General features: G+C 38.1%; 1 protein-coding gene across 1 annotated transcript in view; it reads right to left on the reverse strand.

The window, feature by feature from the left end:
• Window positions 1-20,780, reverse strand: part of LOC117303270 (guanine nucleotide-binding protein-like 1) — a 31,037-nt gene that overhangs the window by 8,680 nt on the left and 1,577 nt on the right. The window contains exons 3-6 of the mRNA XM_033787430.1: window positions 16,631-16,718; window positions 2,352-2,549; window positions 1,136-1,421; window positions 185-274 (exon numbers count right to left, since the gene is read on the reverse strand). Of these exons, the coding sequence (XP_033643321.1) occupies window positions 185-274; window positions 1,136-1,421; window positions 2,352-2,549; window positions 16,631-16,718 (662 nt within the window). The remainder of the gene's footprint in view (window positions 1-184; window positions 275-1,135; window positions 1,422-2,351; window positions 2,550-16,630; window positions 16,719-20,780) is intronic.

The following is a 20,780-nucleotide window of genomic DNA, read 5'->3' on the forward strand; positions in this document are numbered from 1 at the left end:
TAAGCACAAAATAATTATGCTTTCAAGAATAAGGATACCAGGCAAAATACCATATCAGGTGTACAATTTATGACTGGTATCCTGCACCTTTTTGCTTTATAGCACAAAATTGTTAAGCAACTTTTCCTGCTTAAAGGAGCTCTATGACATTGGGCCCTGGAGAGTATTAGTACAGCTACTTTACCTTTGCCCTGGCATATCGTCTCACAGGCTTTGAGTAATTGCATAGGACCCACTGCAGTGTACGCACCTCTTCTTCTCTTACGATGGAGCACTGAAATATATGCAACGATTTCAATATCAGCACAGTCAGTAGAACAATAACAAATTCAAGTCCAACACTATTTCTGGAACCAAGTTCCACAATACATCAGAGATACCACCTCACTGCATACATTCAAGACACTCCTGAAAGGAGGTGTATCATCAATAACATTTTTTTAGTAAATATTTTATCTATTGCCCAGTCTCACTCATGCATAATGTCCATGTCCCTTTTGTTTGTTAGTGTTTTCTTTGGTGTAAATTGTCCTTGTCTCTAGGGAACAGGGAAAAAAAGCTTTTGCCCATAGAGCAAACTTTTGATTTTGGCGCTTTATAAATTTCTTTTGACTGATTGATTGATTTCGAGGTCAGACAATACTCTTTTCATGTTCATTTGAAAGCTTGGATAGCACATGCATATAATTGTGGATATATATTATATTTTATAATATTAAAATTTGCATGGTGTGAGTATAGGAGAGGTTTGCGGTATTACCGTTTGAAAATCTCTTTTGAGTAGAATTGGTTCTAAAAAGAAGTGGTGATTGACAACCCCACTGTTTTGATCAATATGCTTTGATTGTCCTCAGGAGAATGGAAGACAAACAAAAGATACTGATCGAAACGTTGGGTTGTAAACCACTGGTTCTATTCAGAACTAACACTACTCAAAAATGATTTATACATGGTGCCAGACCTCACTTAAATATATGAAACTGAATTTCGATTATTGAGTTTCCCTCCCACATCTAGAAACTGGATTTCAATTTTCGGTTATTTCTTTTAACTCACCACCCACAATTTCATGAAGAAAAAAAAAAAACCCAAGACCCGCAATTTTTTAACATTGACAATTCTGAATATCATTTACCCTTTCCAGGGTCGATACTCTTCGGCGTCAGGTTCTCTCTCGGGAAGGAGGTGAAGCAAACCACGTGAACATCAGGGAATTTCTCCTTCATGTAGGTATGCCAGGCCACCACGAGTGACGGAGGGGCCAGATCAATCTTATTCAGGACCAGGATGAGGTGTTTGTGGAGGTCCTTGGTCACATAGTCGTAGAGGGCGGGCGAGAAGTGGACGGCCGGGTGTCGGATGTCCGTGATGAGGAGGATGATGTCAGACATCTCAAGGACTCGCCATATCTGCCTCCAAGTCTGAGGGTAGAGATGTAAGAAGAATGATATGATATTTTGTCTGTATTGCATTTAACCGTGCACATTTAGAATTCCAAACAGGTCAAATACTTCCATACTTCTTACATAGCGCCGCTCGAGTTCTGTCAAAAATCAAGAAGCATGAAAACATTACGTCCACCCTTAAAGAACTCCACTGGCTCCCGGTACCACTAACAAACTGAAAACAAGGTCTCACACTTGTCTTTAAATTAAAGCAATTCATGACCAACAGCCACCTACATCAAAGATCTTCTTCAAACAAGGCACTGCTGTACCTTAATCTCGTACCATCCACTATATATAGCGACCGCGCATTTTCCCACATTGCACCAGTCTTACGGAGCAAGCTACCAAATGACATCAGAAACACCCACTCTTTTAACAAAATTTACAGCAAGTTATTAACATTCCTGTTTTGGTGTAATTTTAAGTAGAGACTTTGATGCTTTTGCAGTATCTTTTCTATAGTGCCTTAAGTAATTTGTTTGCAAACAAGTATTTTTAATAACATTTTTTATTAACTACCACAAACCATACAGGCATGCAAATGCCTGTTGAAAAAAAAAGAGGACAATTTTCAAAGGCACAACGCAAGTGAGGAGCGAGGCAGCCGAAACGCCACGGGACATGATACCCACAATGGTACCTTAGGAAATGTTGAGATATATTATGCTCTTAGGTCAATTGTTAGCATGTACTAGGCTTATTTAACATGATTGTAGGTGTACACTGTTGTTGCCAGGCATATATTAGGTTAAAAAAAAATAAATAAAAAAAAATGGAATTCCGCGGAAACGCTTGACCAAAAAAAGGCTGTGTCTCAAACAAGAATTTTGCTAAGCAGAATTTTCTGCTTGACAGCTTTATGAAACTAGGCCCAAATCTTATTCAAGAGGATTAAATCCACACCTCTAGGTTGATTTCAAAGAAGCTAAGTTGTTTGGTGGGGTAAATGGTGAAGATCTTCTTCAGGTATTCTTGGAACACGGCCTCCTCCCGCGCCTCAAGCTTCTCCTTGGTCAGGGAGTAGTCCCAGGGGGGTCTCTTTGGCATGTCCAGCACGGACCCAGGCTGGTAGATGTCCTCCAGGTTTACCTCTAAGGCGGTCTAGAAAAAAAACCAAAAAAAAACCACACAAAATAAGAATTTTTTTTAGTTCAAAACTCTGCGTAATGACATTCCTACTTTTGCTTTGATTTTGTTTGTTTTGTTGTTTGTTTAGATGATGTCTCAGCCCTGTATGCTTTGTTTTTGAAAGAGGAGCATTGGAAGGCCTGTCAAGACCAACCATTTGAAGACTCCAACGTCTCGGAAGTGTCGTGGCCGAGCGGTTAAGGGCACCGAATTCAAACTGTGGTGTTTCTGATCAGCAGAGTGTGGGTTCGAACCCCTGGCTGTGACACTTGTGTCCTTAAGCAAGACACTTCACCATTGCTTCGACCTTCGGATGGGAGGTAAAGCCGTTGGTCCCATGTGTTGTGTAGCGCATGTAAAAGAACCCATTGAATAGAGAAGGGGTTCGCCCCGGTTATCCTGGCTGGATTGGCAGCCAGAAGGCGACGCTTTTGAGAACAGCAAGGATCCTGAGAAAAACCCTTGAAATCGAACGCTAGGGGACGCAGCCCGACTCCAGGAGTTACCGGCACAAAGGAAAATGTTCTCTTTCTTTTGCATGCTGTGATAAGATGAAATAATAATGAAAACTTATGAAGCGCACAAATCCATCAAAGTGCTCATGGCCCTAAATACAAACAATAACATACACATGTTGTACAATAACCAACAATTTGTACGTAAGCCAAAGCTAAGAAAAAAATCCAGAACATGTGGTAGAGAAATGCAATGCAAATGCAATATCTAAGAAAACATCAAAAGGGTAAAAAGGTAAAAACTAACCATTTACTCAAATACAGTACTTGATTGAAAGATGTGTCTTACAGTAATTTTTTCCCTTCAAATTGGGCTAAAGAAACCAATGGTTTGACTAGTGCTGGCAATTTGTTCCATAGGAATGAGAAAAGAGAAATAGTAATGAGTGAATGAATGAATATTTCATTAGAACACAGACAAAAATGAAAAAAATTAATTACGTCCTGATACGATTCTTTAACGTACGCTATACAGAGAACCACTCAGAAGATTTGTGGGCTGTCATCAGTCCAACATATCATCCTAATCCCCACTGGTATCCCAGAGGGCGTGTATTCACTTGATGCATTAGCCCCAACAGCGAGGTGTGACAAAGTTGTATCCCATAAAAAAAGCTCTAAGGGAACGGATGCTGTTTTTACAGTTCGGCCCCAAATGAAATCAAGCCTCCCCTCTGGAAAACGGTACTCAATCAACACACGGAGCGGAGACAACTAGCCTCGAGAGAGAGGATAGCTCATGATGCTTTAAAGGCACTGCAGCAGACTTCACAAAGCGCTAGGATTAATCCCATCTCGAGTTAGGACGAGTAACCCCTCCTAGCTAAGGATGGGGTCAATCATTCAATGCGTCCTACGTCTTTGGATACAAAACTTGTCCCAAGTCCTAAGATTAATCCTAAGTTAGGAAGAGTTTGGTGGAATCGACGGCTGGACACCTTTGGTAATTGTCAAAGACCAGTATTCTCACTTGTCGCACAAGTTGTGTGCTTTCAGATGCCTTGAATCGAGACCTCAGCTGAGGTCTTGAATTTAATTCAAATATTTTAGTGAGAAATTACATCTTTCTCAAAAACTACGTTTCTTCAGAGGGAGCCCTTTCTCACAATGTTTTATACTATCAACAGCTCTCAACCGCTCGTTACCGAGTAAGTTTTTATGCTATTATTTTGAGTAATTACCGATAGTGTCGGTTGAAGAATGGGTGTTCAGAGGAGAAGAAATTAAGTAGCGTATAGGAACAAAATGAATATAAACAGCTAAGAAAAAGAGATGAAAATTTCATTGTATATAATAGTTAAAGGATTGATCTCGTCCGGCAATTTTGCATAGCAAACTATTGGGACTGAACATGTTTTGTGCACACTGAATGCTAATATTGAGTAGCCACTGATGATACGTTTTGTGTAGCATTTTTTTGCTCTGCAATAGATGTATTGCAATAGGCGTCATCGGCCGCCAGATTTGATGAATTGTGCACGCAGAAAGAGCTACCTAAGCTTTGTAACCAACTGCCCTGTGACGTCAGAGAAGCAGTGTCTACTTCGGTCTTCAAGCGGTCTCTCAAAACGTTTTTGCTTCCCACTGTGAGCAACTAGTAGTTTTTCTTTTGTTATGTTTTCTACTCATGTTATTTTGTTTATCTTGGGAGGCGCTGAGTTCTTTATAGAGCGCCATAGAAATGTTTACTATTATTATTATTATTACCATTGGCTGAGAATCTCCTGCAGCGCGTACACGCATGCACGGGATGGGATTACATCTTTAAACTTAGTCAGTCGTTACTTTTATATAACTCTTTGACTTAATGTGGAAACTACGAGACAAAATGTGAAATTCCCTAATTAGGCCAGTGTAGTATCTTGCCTGCCAGAAAGGCACTGGAATGTACAAGGTTACACTTTTTGTAGGTAAAGGTAACACAGTCTCATCATGTTATATATAAGAACTAGAGGGCGCACTGGCCTATACACGCGGCATGGTATTGCGCGCATGTGGCCTTTTTGAGAAAAAAAAACATCGCATAGTGTGTATTTATCGCAGGCCTACACGTTGGTGTATTTATCATACACACACCAACATGTAGACCTACTTCATGTTCAATGCGTACAACGTTAATCTTACCAAATGGCGCGCGTATCTCCTTGCGTTTGTGCACGCAGCATCACCAGTGCGCCCTCGAGTTCTTATATATTACTCTATGCACGGTCTATACTTGGTGTGCAGTGTGTCAACAGTCTCATGGTCTCGCTTCTCTCTTGTTCATTCCTAGTTATTTATTTATTATTTGCTATAACACTATATTAAAGGCAGTGGACACTATTGGTAATTGTCAAAGACTAGCATTCACAGTTGATGTATCTCAACATAAGCATAAAATAACAAACCTGTGAAAATTTGTTGCTATTTGCTATAACACTATATTAAAGGCAGTGGACACTATTGGTAATTGTCAAAGACTAGCATTCACAGTTGCTGTATCTCAACATAAGCATAAAATAACAAACCTGTGGAAATTTGAGCTCAATTGGTCATCAAACTTGCGAGATAATAATGAAAGAAAAAAACACCCTTGTCACCAGAGTTGTGTGCAGTGAGATGCTTGATTTCGAGACCTCAAGTTCTAAACCTGAGGTCTCAAAATCAAATTCGTGTAAAATTACTTCTTTCTCGAAAACTATGGCACTTCAGAGGGAGCCGTTTCTAACAATGTTTTATACCATCAACTTCTCCCAATTACTCGTCACCAAGAAAGGTTTTATGCTAATAATTATTTTGAGTAATTACCAATAGTGTCCACTGCCTTTAATTGTGTATATACTTGATATGTGCTACTGATTTTGTTACCTTTCAATATTCTCATATTGAATTATTTTCCAAAGATAGTTTGGAACAACATCAAATTGAATTGAATTAAATTGAATTGAATTGACAATAATAAGCCATTTAGTAATGATAATACTGAGTTCTTATAATTAGCACTTTATCCCACGGCGTATCAAAGCTCATATTATTTTGTCCTGCAGGGTATGTGGAGATATGTTTTTTTTTTTTTAAGGGAAAGTGTACATACTTGTAAAGGGAAGGTGTCTGTTTAGTTATCACTAAAATTAATGGCAGTAAAAACTTGTGTGACAGGTACACCTGTATAGAAATAGGTCCCCCTTGTTTTTATGGTTTAATCAACTTTAATAAACCCATAATTTCTATGAAGACAGCAGTCTATTTACCAAAACTTTGATTGTCTTCATTCTCTCAGACAAATAAAAGAAGCCAATTCCTCAGAAGTCTACAACAATGTATAACGACCCATAATTTGATGAGCGTCACACTTACTTGGTTAGTTTCACTTCAAAGTAATGTGTTTATGGAAAAAGGTACATTGTACAAAGTTTTATAAAAAAACAGTAATTTAATATTTTGTCCTGCAGGGTATGTGGAGGGAAGTAAGGGCGATAACACGATATTATCAAATATCGCGATACTAATTTGGAAACGATTTCGATATCGGATCGATTTGGTTTTAATCGAAATATCGCGATACATGTATATCGCGATATCGATTAAGTATCGCAATATCGCGATGTATTTCCTAGCTGAGACATCTTGCACCCCATAGGTTTGGAGTCAAACCAGAAGGAAAGGTCATTAGAACACCTCTCTTATGCTATGACTGTCTCTTCTACAACTTTCACTGGGAGTTTGAAGACTGATGATGTCAAATTTAATACAAAAATGTATATCGCGATTATATTGAATATCGCGATATATTGTCGCCGATATATCGCGATTAAAATAAATCGATATCGCCCAAGCTTACACGGAATGGCTGATGAGATCTACACGTGTATTCCTTTACAGCACCATGTAATGATTTACAATGTAGCATAGAGACAAGTTTTTATATTAACAATAATTTAATATTTTGTCCTGCAGGGTAGGCCCTATGTGGAGAAAAGTATGAGATCTACATGTGTATTCCTTAATAGCACCATGTAATGATTTTACAATGTAGCATAGAGAAAGGTAGTAGCATCTCTTGTAGTGCAGATTATAGAAGCAGTGTGTAGGTGTACACAATCTACATTTAGTATTGACGCATTCACCTCGGGATATCGTATTGCAAGCTAGCACAGAGTGCTGGCACACAGTCCAACTGATATCCGATAACCACTCCAGAAATAAGTATTATTCCATAACCATCTAAACTAACAGCACTGTACATGTAGTCTGTATTGTTGCGGCATTGGAGGGGTGTTTTTAAAGACACTGGACACTATTGGTAATTGTCAAAGACTAGTCTTCACAGTTGGAGTATCTCAACATATGCATAAAATAACAAACCTGTGAAAATTTGAGCTCAATTGGTCATCGAAGTTGCGAGATAATAATGAAAGAAAAAACACCCTTGTCACACGAAGTTGTGTGCGTTTAGATGGTTGATTTTGAGACCTCAAGTTCTAATGAGGTCTCGAAATCAATTTCGTGGAAAATTACTTCTTTCTCGAAAACTACGCCACTTCAGAGGGAGCTGTTTCTTACAATGTTTTATATTATTACCAACCTCTCCCCATTACTCGCAATCTAGTAATGTTTTATGATAACATTATTTTGAGTAATTACCAATAGTTCCACTGCCTTTAAAGGGAAGGTTAAGCTTTGGTAATCACTCTTAATATTAATTGCGATAAAACTTACTTGGTCAGGAGTAAAGCAGCTTGCGATCTATTATAAAGCATTTTGAGAAAGCACACAACTTTGTGTGTCAAGGGTGTTTTTTCTTTCATTACTATCAAGACTTTGACGACCAATTGAGCTCAAATTTCACAGGTTTGTTATTTTATGCATACGTTGAGATTCACCAAGTGAGAAGACTGGTCTTTGACATTTACCAATAGTGTCCAGTGTCTTTAAAAAACACAATGCTTTTTTCACTACCAAATTATCATAACAATCCGCCACTTGACCTTAAGAAATCAGATGCATTTTTAACAAGGGGTGTCTCATTAAAATTTCTCTGAGAAAACGTTTCAACTCTTCACGAGTTCAATCTCCACTAGATGAAATTTATGATCAGCTCCGACGTCTCACTGCAATTTTAATAACGCGAGATCTCGGTAAAACCTTGGCTCCAACGCTAGCGCCTTGCGTCGTGCTGATGAATTTTTCGTGCACAAAGTGGGTTTTTCGGAAATAATTGTAGTGACTCCTTGTAAATTTATATTCCTGGCAATTCAGTGCCGCTTGTTTATGACGAGTGGCTTGGAGATTCCAAAGGATGTTTTGTTTCTGTTAAAGGAACACGCTGCCTTGGATCAGTCAAGTTGGTCTATGAAAAGCGCTTGAAACCATTTGTTATGAAATCGATATGGTTAGAAAGATTTTTTTAAAGTAGAATACAATGATCCACACAAATATGCCTCGAAATTGCGTGGTTTTACTTTGCGAACTAACTCAACTGTTTTATATGGTAAAAAAATTGACTACACGAAATGGCGTGCCGTGTTAGTTCATGGACGTATAAGGAAAACCATGCAATTTCAAGACAAATGTGTGTGGAACATTATAATCTACTTTTAAAACATCTTTCTAACCATGCGTTTTAAAGAACATTTCATAGACCAACTCGCGTGTCCCTTTAATAAATTTGTCTTGCACAAAGTGGGTTTTCGGAAATAATTGTATTGACGTTGAGTGTCAGTAAATTTATATTCTTCTGAAGTCTCTACCGCTTGACTGTGGTGAGTATCTAGGAGATTCCAAAGCATGATAATGCGATTTGTTTGTCTGTTATTTCACATTTTTATTTGATCATTGTAACAAAAGACGCCCTTGCTCAAATTTATATTTTCTTTTGTCAAGGTGTGAGGCTTTCAGAATACTGCAGTTCTCTTACAATTTATAATTTCCATTTTTTTATTAAAAGATTTTTGTTTAAAAAATAAACTTACAGCACTGTATGCTGTAGTCTTTTTATCCAAGCTAGGGGCCCTTAAAATCACTTCAATGTACACAAGGGCATTCTGATCATTTGAAAGGATTAGTTAGAATTGATTAAAACCTATTACTTAGGTAAGGTTTTGTGATGATAAACGATGGAAATTTATGCGATTCTAGAAAGGGGGAGAGACAGAGAGAGAGAGACCCTTTGTCCATCGTTGCTGAAGAGGAAGAAGGGTAGACTGCATGAAATATTGATCAGTGATGCAGCATTTACATCAGAGATAAAACCAAGACTCTTTCGAGACACTGAACACCTAGATGGTAATGTTGTCAAAGACCAGTATTCTCACTTGGTGTATCCCAACATATGCATCAAATAACAAAACCTGTGAAAATTTGAACTCAATTGGTCATCGAAGTTGCAAGAGAATAATAAAAGAAAAAACACCCTTGTTGCACAAATTTGTATGCTTTCAGATGCCTAATAAAAGGCTTCAGGCCTGAAGTCTTTTAATATTGAGAAATTACCTCCTTCTCAAAAACTGCATTACTTTTAAAAGAGGGAGCCGTTTCTCACAATGTTTTATAATATCAACAGCTCTCCATACATGTAGCTCATTATCAAGTAAGTTTTTCGATACACTAGTATTTGAGTAATTACGAATAGTGTCCAGTGCTTTTAAATCTATTAGGTAAGGTTTTGCTGATAATAAACGATGGAAATTTATGCGATTCTAGAAAAAAAGACAGACAGACAGAGACCCTTTGTCCAAGAGGTTAGACTTCATGAAATATTGATCAGTGATGCAGCATTTACATTAGAGATAAAACCTAAGACAACAAACTGCGCTGTAATGCACAACGTTTTCGCTAGTTCCAAGCATTACATCTCCCCTAGCAACATGAACCTTTCTTTCCCCGCCTAAAATATTCACTGTCTTTGATTCACGGAAAGGCAATACATAAAAGAATACCTTTGATTTATGAAACCGTTCGATTGTTGTAATCCAATTGATTGTATCGTAATTTGGGTGTGATCCCTGGCTACACGGCAGTTAACGGTTGTATGGCTTCTGACTGGCACCCCCGAACAAAGTTATTGACAAAATAGGGACACCGCCAATATAGGGCTAGATAGCTCAGTTGGTAGAGCGCCGGCACGTTAATCCGGAGGTCGTTGGTTCGAATCCCACTCTAGTCAATTCTTTGTTCAACCCCCAAAACCAATTGATATACTGTACATGCACAATAAATCTAACCCGTGGACATTTCATTTCAAATGGTGGACGTGTTTTTTCTAGAACATCAGAAAATCCAGAGCGATTATGTACAGGCAGGAAGAATAATCCGTAATTGGATTAAACAATCTGAGAGACACTGTCAGTAACGCTTCACGGATTCAAATTTTGGGGACAACAAATTATCCCCCCCCCTCCTCATAACCACATTATTTCAAAGTGAAATGAAATCGAAAGCTGCTCTAATTATAACCAAGTCAGTTTTCATTGCCATTAATGTTTAAAGGCAGTGGACACTTGGTAATGACTCAAAATAATTGTTAGCATAAAAACTTACTTGGGAACAAGCAATGGAGAGCTGTTGATAGTATAAAACATTATGAGAAACGACTCCCTCTGAACTAACGTTGTTTGCGAGAAAGAAGTATTTATCCACAAATTTTAATTTCGAGACGTCAGAATTAGATTTTGAGGTCCCAATCCAAGCATCTGAAAGCACACAACTTTGTGTGACAGAGGTGTTTTTTCTTTCATTATTATCTCGCAACTTCGACGACCAATTGAGCTCAAATTTTTACAGGTTTGATGTTTTATGCATATATTGAGATACACCAAGTGAGAAGACTGGTCTTTGACAATTACCAATAGTGTCCACTGTCTTTAAGAGTGATTACCAAACATATACCTTCCCTGAACAGGTAGGGTCATAATTTGGTAATGAACTTGAAAATAATTGATTTGGGTAATTTTTTTCAGAAATCTTACTACTTATAAAGAGGGTAATGATAGTCAGCATCCTGTGAAATAATGTCATCTGATTCATCTGAAGTACCCATTGATTAGAAAATAGAAATCAATAAAAGTATGGTGAAATTTAGTTCTCGATATAAACCACAAGGGAAACTGACTGGGTAAATTTTGAACTGATTTTTGGGGTTGAACAAAGAATTGACTAGAGTGGGATTCGAACCAACGACCTCCGGATTAACGTGCCGGCGCTCTTTAGTTGACATTTCCATAATGTCCGTTTGTGAATGTTGCTGCCAATTAAATTCAGGTATTCTGATTTTCCGTCTAAGAGTTCTTGAGTTTTGGGGTGCTGGCAAGTATTGTTAAAGGAACACGTTGCCTTGGATCGGTCGAGTTGGTCTTTGAAAAGCGTTTGCAACTGTTTGTTATAAAATGCATATGGGTAGAAAGATGTTGTAAAAGTAGAATACAATGATCCACACAAACATGCCTCAAAATTGCACGGTTTTCCTTTTACCTCGTCGACTAACACCGTCGGCCATTTATTTGAGTCAAATTTTTTACTCCCATAAATGGCCGACCGTGTTAGTTCGCAAAGTAGGCCTAACAGGAAAACCACGTAATTTCAAGGCAAATTTATGTGGATCATTGTATTCTACTTTTAAAACATCTTTCTAACATGCATTTTATGACAAACGGTTACAAACGCTTTTCATAGACCAACTCGACCGATCCAAGGCAACGTGTTCCTTTGAATTTGAGTTGTTTTATAAATTAAGAGTCATTTTCATGAAAGAATTACAGAGTAATCGGCGACGATGTAAATAGATAGATTTGACATTCTTGATGAAAATATCCTGCCATTTATGCCGTTTTCTAAACACTTTCACCGGTGACCTTTTCAGTCTCTTTCTTGATAATTTGGCCCATAAATCAGCATTACGTTGACAAAAACCAATCTATGGCCCTACCTTTAATGTTTTAATGGAAGGAATTCATTCCCTTGCGAATACATGTAAATGTAAAATGCACGTACTATGTAAAATTGTAATATAATGATTGCCATTTTATTTTTGCAGGTATGCTATAGGTACCCTGTATAATGTACATATTTTTTGGGGGTAATATTTCCAAATCTAATCGTCAATGATTAATGCTTGGTGCATAACACTGACACGTCCGGTCCCTAAACCCCCACTAAGCAAAGATGTTAGGATTATGTATAATCCCGGGCGCAGCGGCGCGCATAATAATTTTGCACAATCCTCTTGTGGTTTTTTTCTCTTTGCGTGGTACGTCAGAGGGGGAATGAGATTGAGTGGGAAAGTTACAATTAATAAAAGAACGTATTCAACAAAACGGGATCACGAATCCCTTGGTGATTAAACGTTAGTAGGTATGCTGCTACACATACTCAAAATGTCAACTTTTGACTAGAAGCCTATAGCAGCTTACGATGGTAAATGTATAAAGCATTTTAAAAAACATTATAATTTTGTTATGTAAGAAGATGCTTGTTTTTATCCCCCCCCCCAAAAAAAAAGAAAAATAAAAATTTAAATCTGAGAAACATCTGACCTTTTCGCAAATACCATTGCGCAAGCGCAAACTGTTGCATGAGGTGCATTGTGGGATAGCTATAGACCAAATTTGATCACCAACAATGCACCTAATTCCAAGCTTTACGCGCGCCCGAGTATTTGCGAAAAAAGGTCTATTACTGTCGGGGCCAAAATTGATGTTGGCAGTCATCAGAATGTGGTTTGAATCCAGACTGGTGAAAATGGCATTTGTGTCCTTGAGCAAGGCACAAAACCATAATTTGCCTCACTTTAACCAGGAGTATCAATGGTGACCTGTGAGGGCAGATGTGGTTTTTGTGTTTGATTACCTCCAGAGCCTAGGGGTGATCGATCTCGCGCGCCATTTTTTCCCAGCATGCCTTGCTTGATCATAACCCCTGGAAGTGTGATTTCAAAATATCCAAATATATGGGATATTACAATTAGTCCTGTGGTTAATCTGTTCTGTGTTGGGCAATAGTCGCGCACAGGCTGGATACGCTGTGTGTAACAAAAGTCATCAACTTGCCTTGACGTTCAGTGTTGCGTGATGAATACGAACATCTTTATACACACGCGTTTCGGCGTATAAAGCTTTTTGAAGACGCCCAGCGCTTCATATTTTGCGCGTATGTGTTAGCCAATCAAAGACACGGATCGGAGTTTTGCTCCCAGGGGTTAGAGACGTACGCAGAGCTAGCGTGATACGGCGCGCTGCCCATGGTAGCAAGGTTGCTCCAGAGCAAAAAACATATTTAAGAACTCCAATGGCTCCTGATCAAATTGCGTATCACGTATAAGTTAAACTTCATCAGTTTCAAAGATTTTCGTGGCCTATCTCCTTTCTATAATACTGATCTCTACTTAATATTCATGTTCTTCCCCTTCATTCTGCTGGCCAATCCCTAAAGATTCAAACTCCCTTTTCCACTAAATTCTATGGTCAAAGAGCATTCCATTTTATTGCACCTTCATTATGGAACCACTACCTCTTCATATTTGCCAAGCCAACTCGCTTCAGATTTTTAAGGGACTTTTAAAGACTCAATATGTTTAAATCTTTACTTTTGTAACTATTGCTTTATATTATTTCATTTCGTTGCTTTTTTGCTAATGCTTTGTGTTGTGCATCATGCATTATGCACTTCATAAACATCTCACTTTATTATTTATTATTAACAGGCTGCCGAGGTTGTGTACTCCCAAGAGAGTTAAAAACGTACCAGGAAAGTATGCCTCACTGAAAAGGGACGATAATTTTCTAGCACCTCCCATCCAAGGTGCATACATGCTCTTTACTAGACTCCACTAAATGGGAAGGTACACGTTTGGCAACCACTCTTATATCAATAATAATAATATCGATGTCTTATATAGCGCACGTATCTGCCAAACAAGGTACTCAAGGTGCTGAGTATATATACACACTTTCAGAAAGATAGGTAATTGCAGTGATGAATTTTGAGACCCTTATTTTTGCACCTTATAAGGGTTCACAAGGTACTAAGGCGCATAAAGCAGCCACAGCCAGGAACACCGGGGCGAACCCCTTCTCTTTTCGAAAAGTGCACTGGGTTCTTTTACATATGTTACACACCACATGGGACCAACGGCTTTACGTCCCATCCGAAGGACGAAGCAACGGTTAAGTGTCTTGCTTAAGGACCCAAGTGTCACGACTCGGGACTCGAACCCACACTCTGCTGATCAGAAACACCAGAGTTTGAATTCGGTGCTCTTAACCGCTCGGCCACGACACTTCCATAAACTACTTTGCTAGAAGCCTACCGCAGCTTTCAATAGTATAAAAACATTTCCAGAAACACAAGTTTTCACGTCGAAGTAAACTGTTAAATGTGGTTATGTACATGTACAAAGATTTCAGTTTTTGATGTCCCAAAATTTGAATCTGAATCTCTGATTGTGTATTTCCTCAAAAATATTTCAACTTTTGAAACACAATTTTCACAGGTTAAGATTCAAATAATCGAAAATGGTTCCAATAACCAAAGGTACATTTTGACTTTAAAATTATTCAAAGTTCTTTGGCTGCATGTTTAACCCCTATGCCCTTGTGGACTTGATGCCTGTTTAGGTTTGTTATTATTAACAGCAGCTGGTCAGCTGCTCTTTCACATAAAGTGTCCTTGCTGCTACTCAATCAAAATTCTAGGTATGTTAGCAATGCCTTTACACTTCTGAATATAAAATATGAAATTGAAGATTAGATTTTGTACATTAAGAACCCTACAAAATGTGTGCTGTATAGAGTTGGGATACTTTAAAGGAACACGTTGCCTTGGATCGGACAAATTGGTCTATAAAAAGCGTTTGTAACCGTTTTTTTATAAAATTCATATGGTTAGAAAGATGTTTTAAAAGTAGAATATAATGATCCACACAAATTTGCCTCGAAATTGTGTGGTTTTCCTATTACTGTGCAAACTAACACTGTCGGCCATTTAAGGGAGTCAAAAATTTGACTTCCATAAATGGCCGACCATGTTAGTCGATGAGGTAAAACGAAAACCGTGCAATTTTGAGGCATGTTTGTGTGGATCATTATATTCTACTTTTATAACATCTTTCTACCTCGGATGCATTTTATAACAAACGGTTACAAATGCTTATCAAAGACCAACTCGACCGATCCAAGGCACTGTGTTCCTGTAAGTTTCACATCGTACTCCCAGACATGGAATAACAACATGGAGGCCAGGGCATCTGTGGCCCTGGTAGTGGCCTTGGTGCCCCTTCAAAAGAATTATCATAAACTTATGGGGCCATTCAGAATAGTCATAATTAAAAAATATATTACTGGTTTTTCTTTCAAAATTGTTTTGACCCACCCATCCGACCTAATTTTTATTTTCAAATATTAAATGGCTTCATAATATAATCTTTACACTAAAGAACAAAGTAATACCTCAAAGAACCAGATAATTTAGATCAAAGGTGTCCAACATCAGTAGTTTTCAACAGCTTTTTCCTGACTTAAACAAACACCTTTTACTTTGTAGTTTAAAGGGAAGGTACACGTTTGGTAATTGTCAAAGACCAGTCAGTTCTCACTTGGTGTATCCCATCATAACCATAAATTAACAAGCCTGTGAAAATTTGGGCTCAATTGGTCATCGAAGTTGCGAGAAAGTTATGAAAGAAAAAACACCCTTGTTGGACGAATTTGTGTGCTTTCAGATAAGAATAAAAGAATACAAGTTTTTTAGGGGCCTATTATTTTAGTGAGAAATTACCGCTTTCTCAAAAACTACGTTACTTCAGAGGGAGTCGTTTCCCACTATGTTTTATATTATCAACAGCTCTCCAATGCTCGTTACCAAGTCAGTTTTTAAGTCAGTATTTGTTTTGAGTAATTACCAAACGTGTACCTTCCCTTTAATCAGTAATGAAATTGACAACCTTGGCCATCTGGGTATTTTGTCTTCTTTTTCATTTGATAATATTATAGGACCTATTGTATCCTTACACAAATGGTGCTGGTTTCCCCACGTTTTGAGCTCTCCTCCCACATCTAAAAAACTGAATTTCAATTTTCAGTTGTACCTTTTGAACAACCCACCCACAATTTTCCACAAAAAATATAGTTCATTGACAATTCTGAATGGGCCCTTCAAGATTCTCTGATGAAGGTGCCCTGTGCAAAACGAAACTGGCCTTGCCCCTTCAAGGATTGAGAACTGGCCTTGCCCATTCAAGGATTGAGAACTGGCCTTGCCCCTTCAAGGATTGAGAACTGGCCTTGCCCCTTCAAGGATTGAGAACTGGCCTTGCCCCTTCAAGGATTGAGAACTGGCCTTGCCCCTTCAAGGATTGAGAACTGGCCTTGCCCCTTCAAGGATTGAGAACTGGCCTTGCCTCTTCAAGGATTGAGAACTGGCCTTGCCCCTTCAAGGATTGAGAACTGGCCTTGCCCCTTCAAGGATTGAGAACTGGCCTTGCCCCCTGATGGAATTTCCATCCTCTTTCCCACTTTGATCCCTTTCTACATGTACCTGTCCCCAGTCAGAGATTTGCCCCAAGCTTACCTCAGGTAAAATCACAAACGGCTGCATAGATTGTTTCTTTCTCTTCTCCACTTCCGCCCTGGAGTCCTTCTCAAAGTGAAGATGAAATCTATTGGGAAAGAGTAGAAATATATCGGCATGAAGCAAATAAGTAGGATTTGAAATACGATATAGAAAGGTTTGCAGTAACACCATGTAATGATAATCTCTAAATGAGTTGGGGTGGTTCTGATCGACATTTTGATCAGTATGCTCTGATCGTCTTCTCGGGAAAGCTGAAGCAAATACGCAAAGTGCATATAAAGTTAAAGGGTTTGGGTACTTTTAGTACGACAAAAAACACAAAAGTTCACAGATTTACAATCAACTTACACGGTTTAATGAAAACGAAGGTAGAAAAACTTCCCATAAAATACAACTTGCTGAGGTGTTGTAGTTTTTGAGAAATGAGTTAAACAATTTCACACAAAAAAATTCATCTCAGTGAGTCAAACATTATTTTAGCATAGGCCTATACTGTACAACGGATTACATGTACGTGACTCTACTGAAAACATTACTCTCTGATTTTCAGGTTTTTTTCTCTCAAAAGCTTGACGACTAATAAAGCTGAATTTTACATACATCTTCATTCACAGTGAGTAGGGGTTCATGTCATAGCCGAAAACTTGATCTACATGTATAAAAGGTTTCAAAACCCTTTAAAGTATGACTAATGACTACATTAAATGAGATTGATATTGGATTAGCACTTACATCAATGTGTGCTTTATATTTAAGCACTGCAAAAAAATAAGAATAATAACTAGACGTGAACAGCGTTTTGAGATTTTTTATGTAAGACGCTATATTCAAAATAAATTATTGTTATTATTATTATTTTTATGATTATGACCGATAGTACGAAAGGTTATGACAGTACAATAGAAACATGCATCGTTCTTGAAGGGGCACAGCAATGTTCCTCTGGTAAGAGGCAACTCTATGAGGAAAATGTGAATTTGTACTGATACCTTGAACCAGAAAATTCAAATCACTTCTCAAAACGTATCTTATGTCACAGGTGTTCAATGACTATTTCAGTCTGTTGTTTCTGTATCTGTTTTCTTGCGTTTGTTTGGGGTTACCTGCGCCCTGAACACCCAGCATGGTGGATTTGTGCGCATCACAAGCTTGGAACAACTTTCATTGTCATTATTATTATTATTATTAGGGCACCATGCACCAAAAGCACAGGGCACCACGGCAACTGCTGTTGGTGCCGTGGGTTATTTTGAGGCCTTATTACATGCATCGGTATTTCTCAACATCGGCTTCACATTGAAAAATCCAGAGTACTCAAGTACACACATCTATGTCTTCATTGGACGTTGCATATATAATCATGATCTAACACCACACATTCCCAGCCATTGATTATGACACTCTACACCCACAGTGTGGAGAGAGAAGGCCGTTAGAGTTCTAAAGGTTCTTAGCGGCAACTACCCACACATAGAGTGCATCCGACATGCACGCACTGCAGATGAAGTGATTAGCTTGTCAAAGTGACATTATTGAGTTACTATAAGGACCTACACGTACATGCACAATTACGGCCGAAGTCAAATTACACAGGGCCTGTAACGCACGGGTAATACGATCATTTGCACACTGTTCCACTGTCAGATAATATTAATGCAAAGTGGGGACAATGGGTGGAATTCTTGCAACGGCACAAATATCTACAATTTACCATTTGGGCAAATGATATGTAGAAACAAAAAAGGAGTAAAAATATTAAAAGGTTTCAGTAAAAGGAATAGTTTGTGAGAAGACTTGGATCTAAATCTGAAACTACCGATTATATCATAATAAATAATAATTGACCATTGTTAGTTGCATCATGATGCAACTTGCTCTCTAATCCTACCCTTTCATGTCTCCCTGCATTGTTGTCGAACAATACTTTTACCACTTTTATGGTCCAGTAACCCTTCCTTTCATTCTAAACATCCTTTGTCCTCGCCACTCCACTCCTATTGGTTCATAGCCACCAATATTGTTTCTGAAATAGGAACTTTGATTGGCTGTTATTTTCCCGCTTCTTTCTGGATCCTTTCCTTAATCCCTTTCCCCCTCTCTTTTTCTATAAATGGATATGTATTTGTTTGTACTTGTTTTATGCCTCTGAAGAAGGTCCGGATTGGATCGAAAGCTAAGGCCATCTACCCTATTCATTATAATAAATAATAATAGTAATAATGAAAACTTTGAAAGCTCACAAATCCACAAAAAGGTCTAAATGCTCATGGCGCTAAATGCTCATGGCGCTAAATGCTTGTGGCGCTAAATGCTCATGGCGCTAAATACATGAGCCTTAGCTAAGATTGTAAGAAGAAATTTAGAACAAAATACATGTGGTAAAGAAATACCCCCAAAAATGTAATATAACAAAAATCCTAGGGTATATTACTCAAATACTTAATTGAAAAGATAGGTCTCAGGTTTTTTTAAATTAAAATTGGGTTAAAGAAATAGATGATTTTACTTGTTGGCAATTTGTTCCATGTACTGTAGGTTGCATAAATTCATCCAACAATATTTAGAGACATCAAAAGTTATTGCTGTACTCCTTTGAGGGCTAGATAAAAAACAAACCATTTTGTAACAACATTTGGGTGAGATGGTGGCAGATTCATTTAACTTATTTAACATAATATGTTAATAAGCTCTGCATATATATGAGAACTAATGTTCATCAAAATTATGCTAAAAAAAAAAAAAAAAATTAAAGTTTGTCAGCAATAAAATTGAAATTTAATTTTAACTTCTCGTGGTTGAACAATTCCACATCGCAAAAACAATTACTCAGTTTATGGTGGCCACTATCTATAGGAGTGCACTGTGTGGTTTGGGTGTATACAGATTTACCCAAACCTTTATGTGTTATAGAAGTGTGTCCACCATATCTCAAAATGGCTAATTGCTTTACTACAGCGACCAGCTCAAAAAGAAAAGTAATCATATTCCTTCAGAACAATCAACCAAACAAAGAACATTTATGTGTGTACATGAAGTACGTACATACGTCACATAATTACACTGGCCTTGTGTGATTTGCTATCGAGTATAATCACACAGACCCTTGATTTGATTGTTTTCATTTTTTTCTCCCTCGCTGTCGTTGTTAGGTTGAAGTCTCCGAGCTCTACAAGCCTCTTCCGTGCCCGGGGGCTATTGGCACAGACAATTACAGTCATCGGAGCCTCTTCAACAGGAATAGATTTCTACAAGGCTAACTACGGAATTGGCAATGGCAATCACGACGATGTTCGCTGTACTTTGGTGAAATGTAAATCAAATTCTTCGTCCACCATTTCCCCCAAGATTTTTTCTTCTGAACAATTGACTGATGCAGCAGTGATGAGCTGATAGTTTCACGGACAAAATTAAAAATACATTTTTACACGCTAAACATTTTTTCGTCTCATGATCACTGAGACAAAAACTATTTTCATAGACCATTTTGCAAATACTGGGGCGCGCGCGTAAAGCTTGGAATTAGGTGCATTGTGGTCTAGCTGGTATCCAAATTTGATCGATATCTATCCCACAATGCACGTCATTCAACAGTCTGCGCTTGCGCATTGGTAATTGCAATAAGGTCTATGACACTCTTTCAGGGCTTTTCTCAAAAACTACAGCACCTAAGCAAGTAATGATTTCAGGGAAGCTTGCTACTATCATTATCTTCAAAATATTTAAGTTCAGTGTAAATCTGTATGGGCATTGTGTTTTTTTGTCCTGAAAAAAGTACAGACCCTTTAAGGGTGATTCCCCGAGTTGTCCTTTAAAAAGATCTCAAGTTGAATAACAAGGCTGTAGTCAGCCATTTTGAAAATGATGAAAATACATGTAAAGGTGGACTACTCTAAACTCAAGGAAGAAAGAAGAATGCTCTAAATCTTTACACCATAATACAGAATCAAGGAGTCTTGAGTTGTGTTGGCCGAGTCATCACAATGTGGGTTTGAATATCGCCCCCCCCTTCACTCCCCAAGCATATTACGCATGTTAGTGGCCTTGAGCAAGACACTTAACAAAATGGTTCTTGGAATTTAACTTGTGGACTTTGCCGAGTAATAAAGTAGAAGAAGTCCGTTACGACTAAATTATAATTTAATAGAAT

This window comes from Asterias rubens, chromosome 19 (genome assembly GCF_902459465.1).
Source record: "Asterias rubens chromosome 19, eAstRub1.3, whole genome shotgun sequence".
In the NCBI taxonomy this organism is placed as follows: domain Eukaryota; kingdom Metazoa; phylum Echinodermata; class Asteroidea; order Forcipulatida; family Asteriidae; genus Asterias; species Asterias rubens.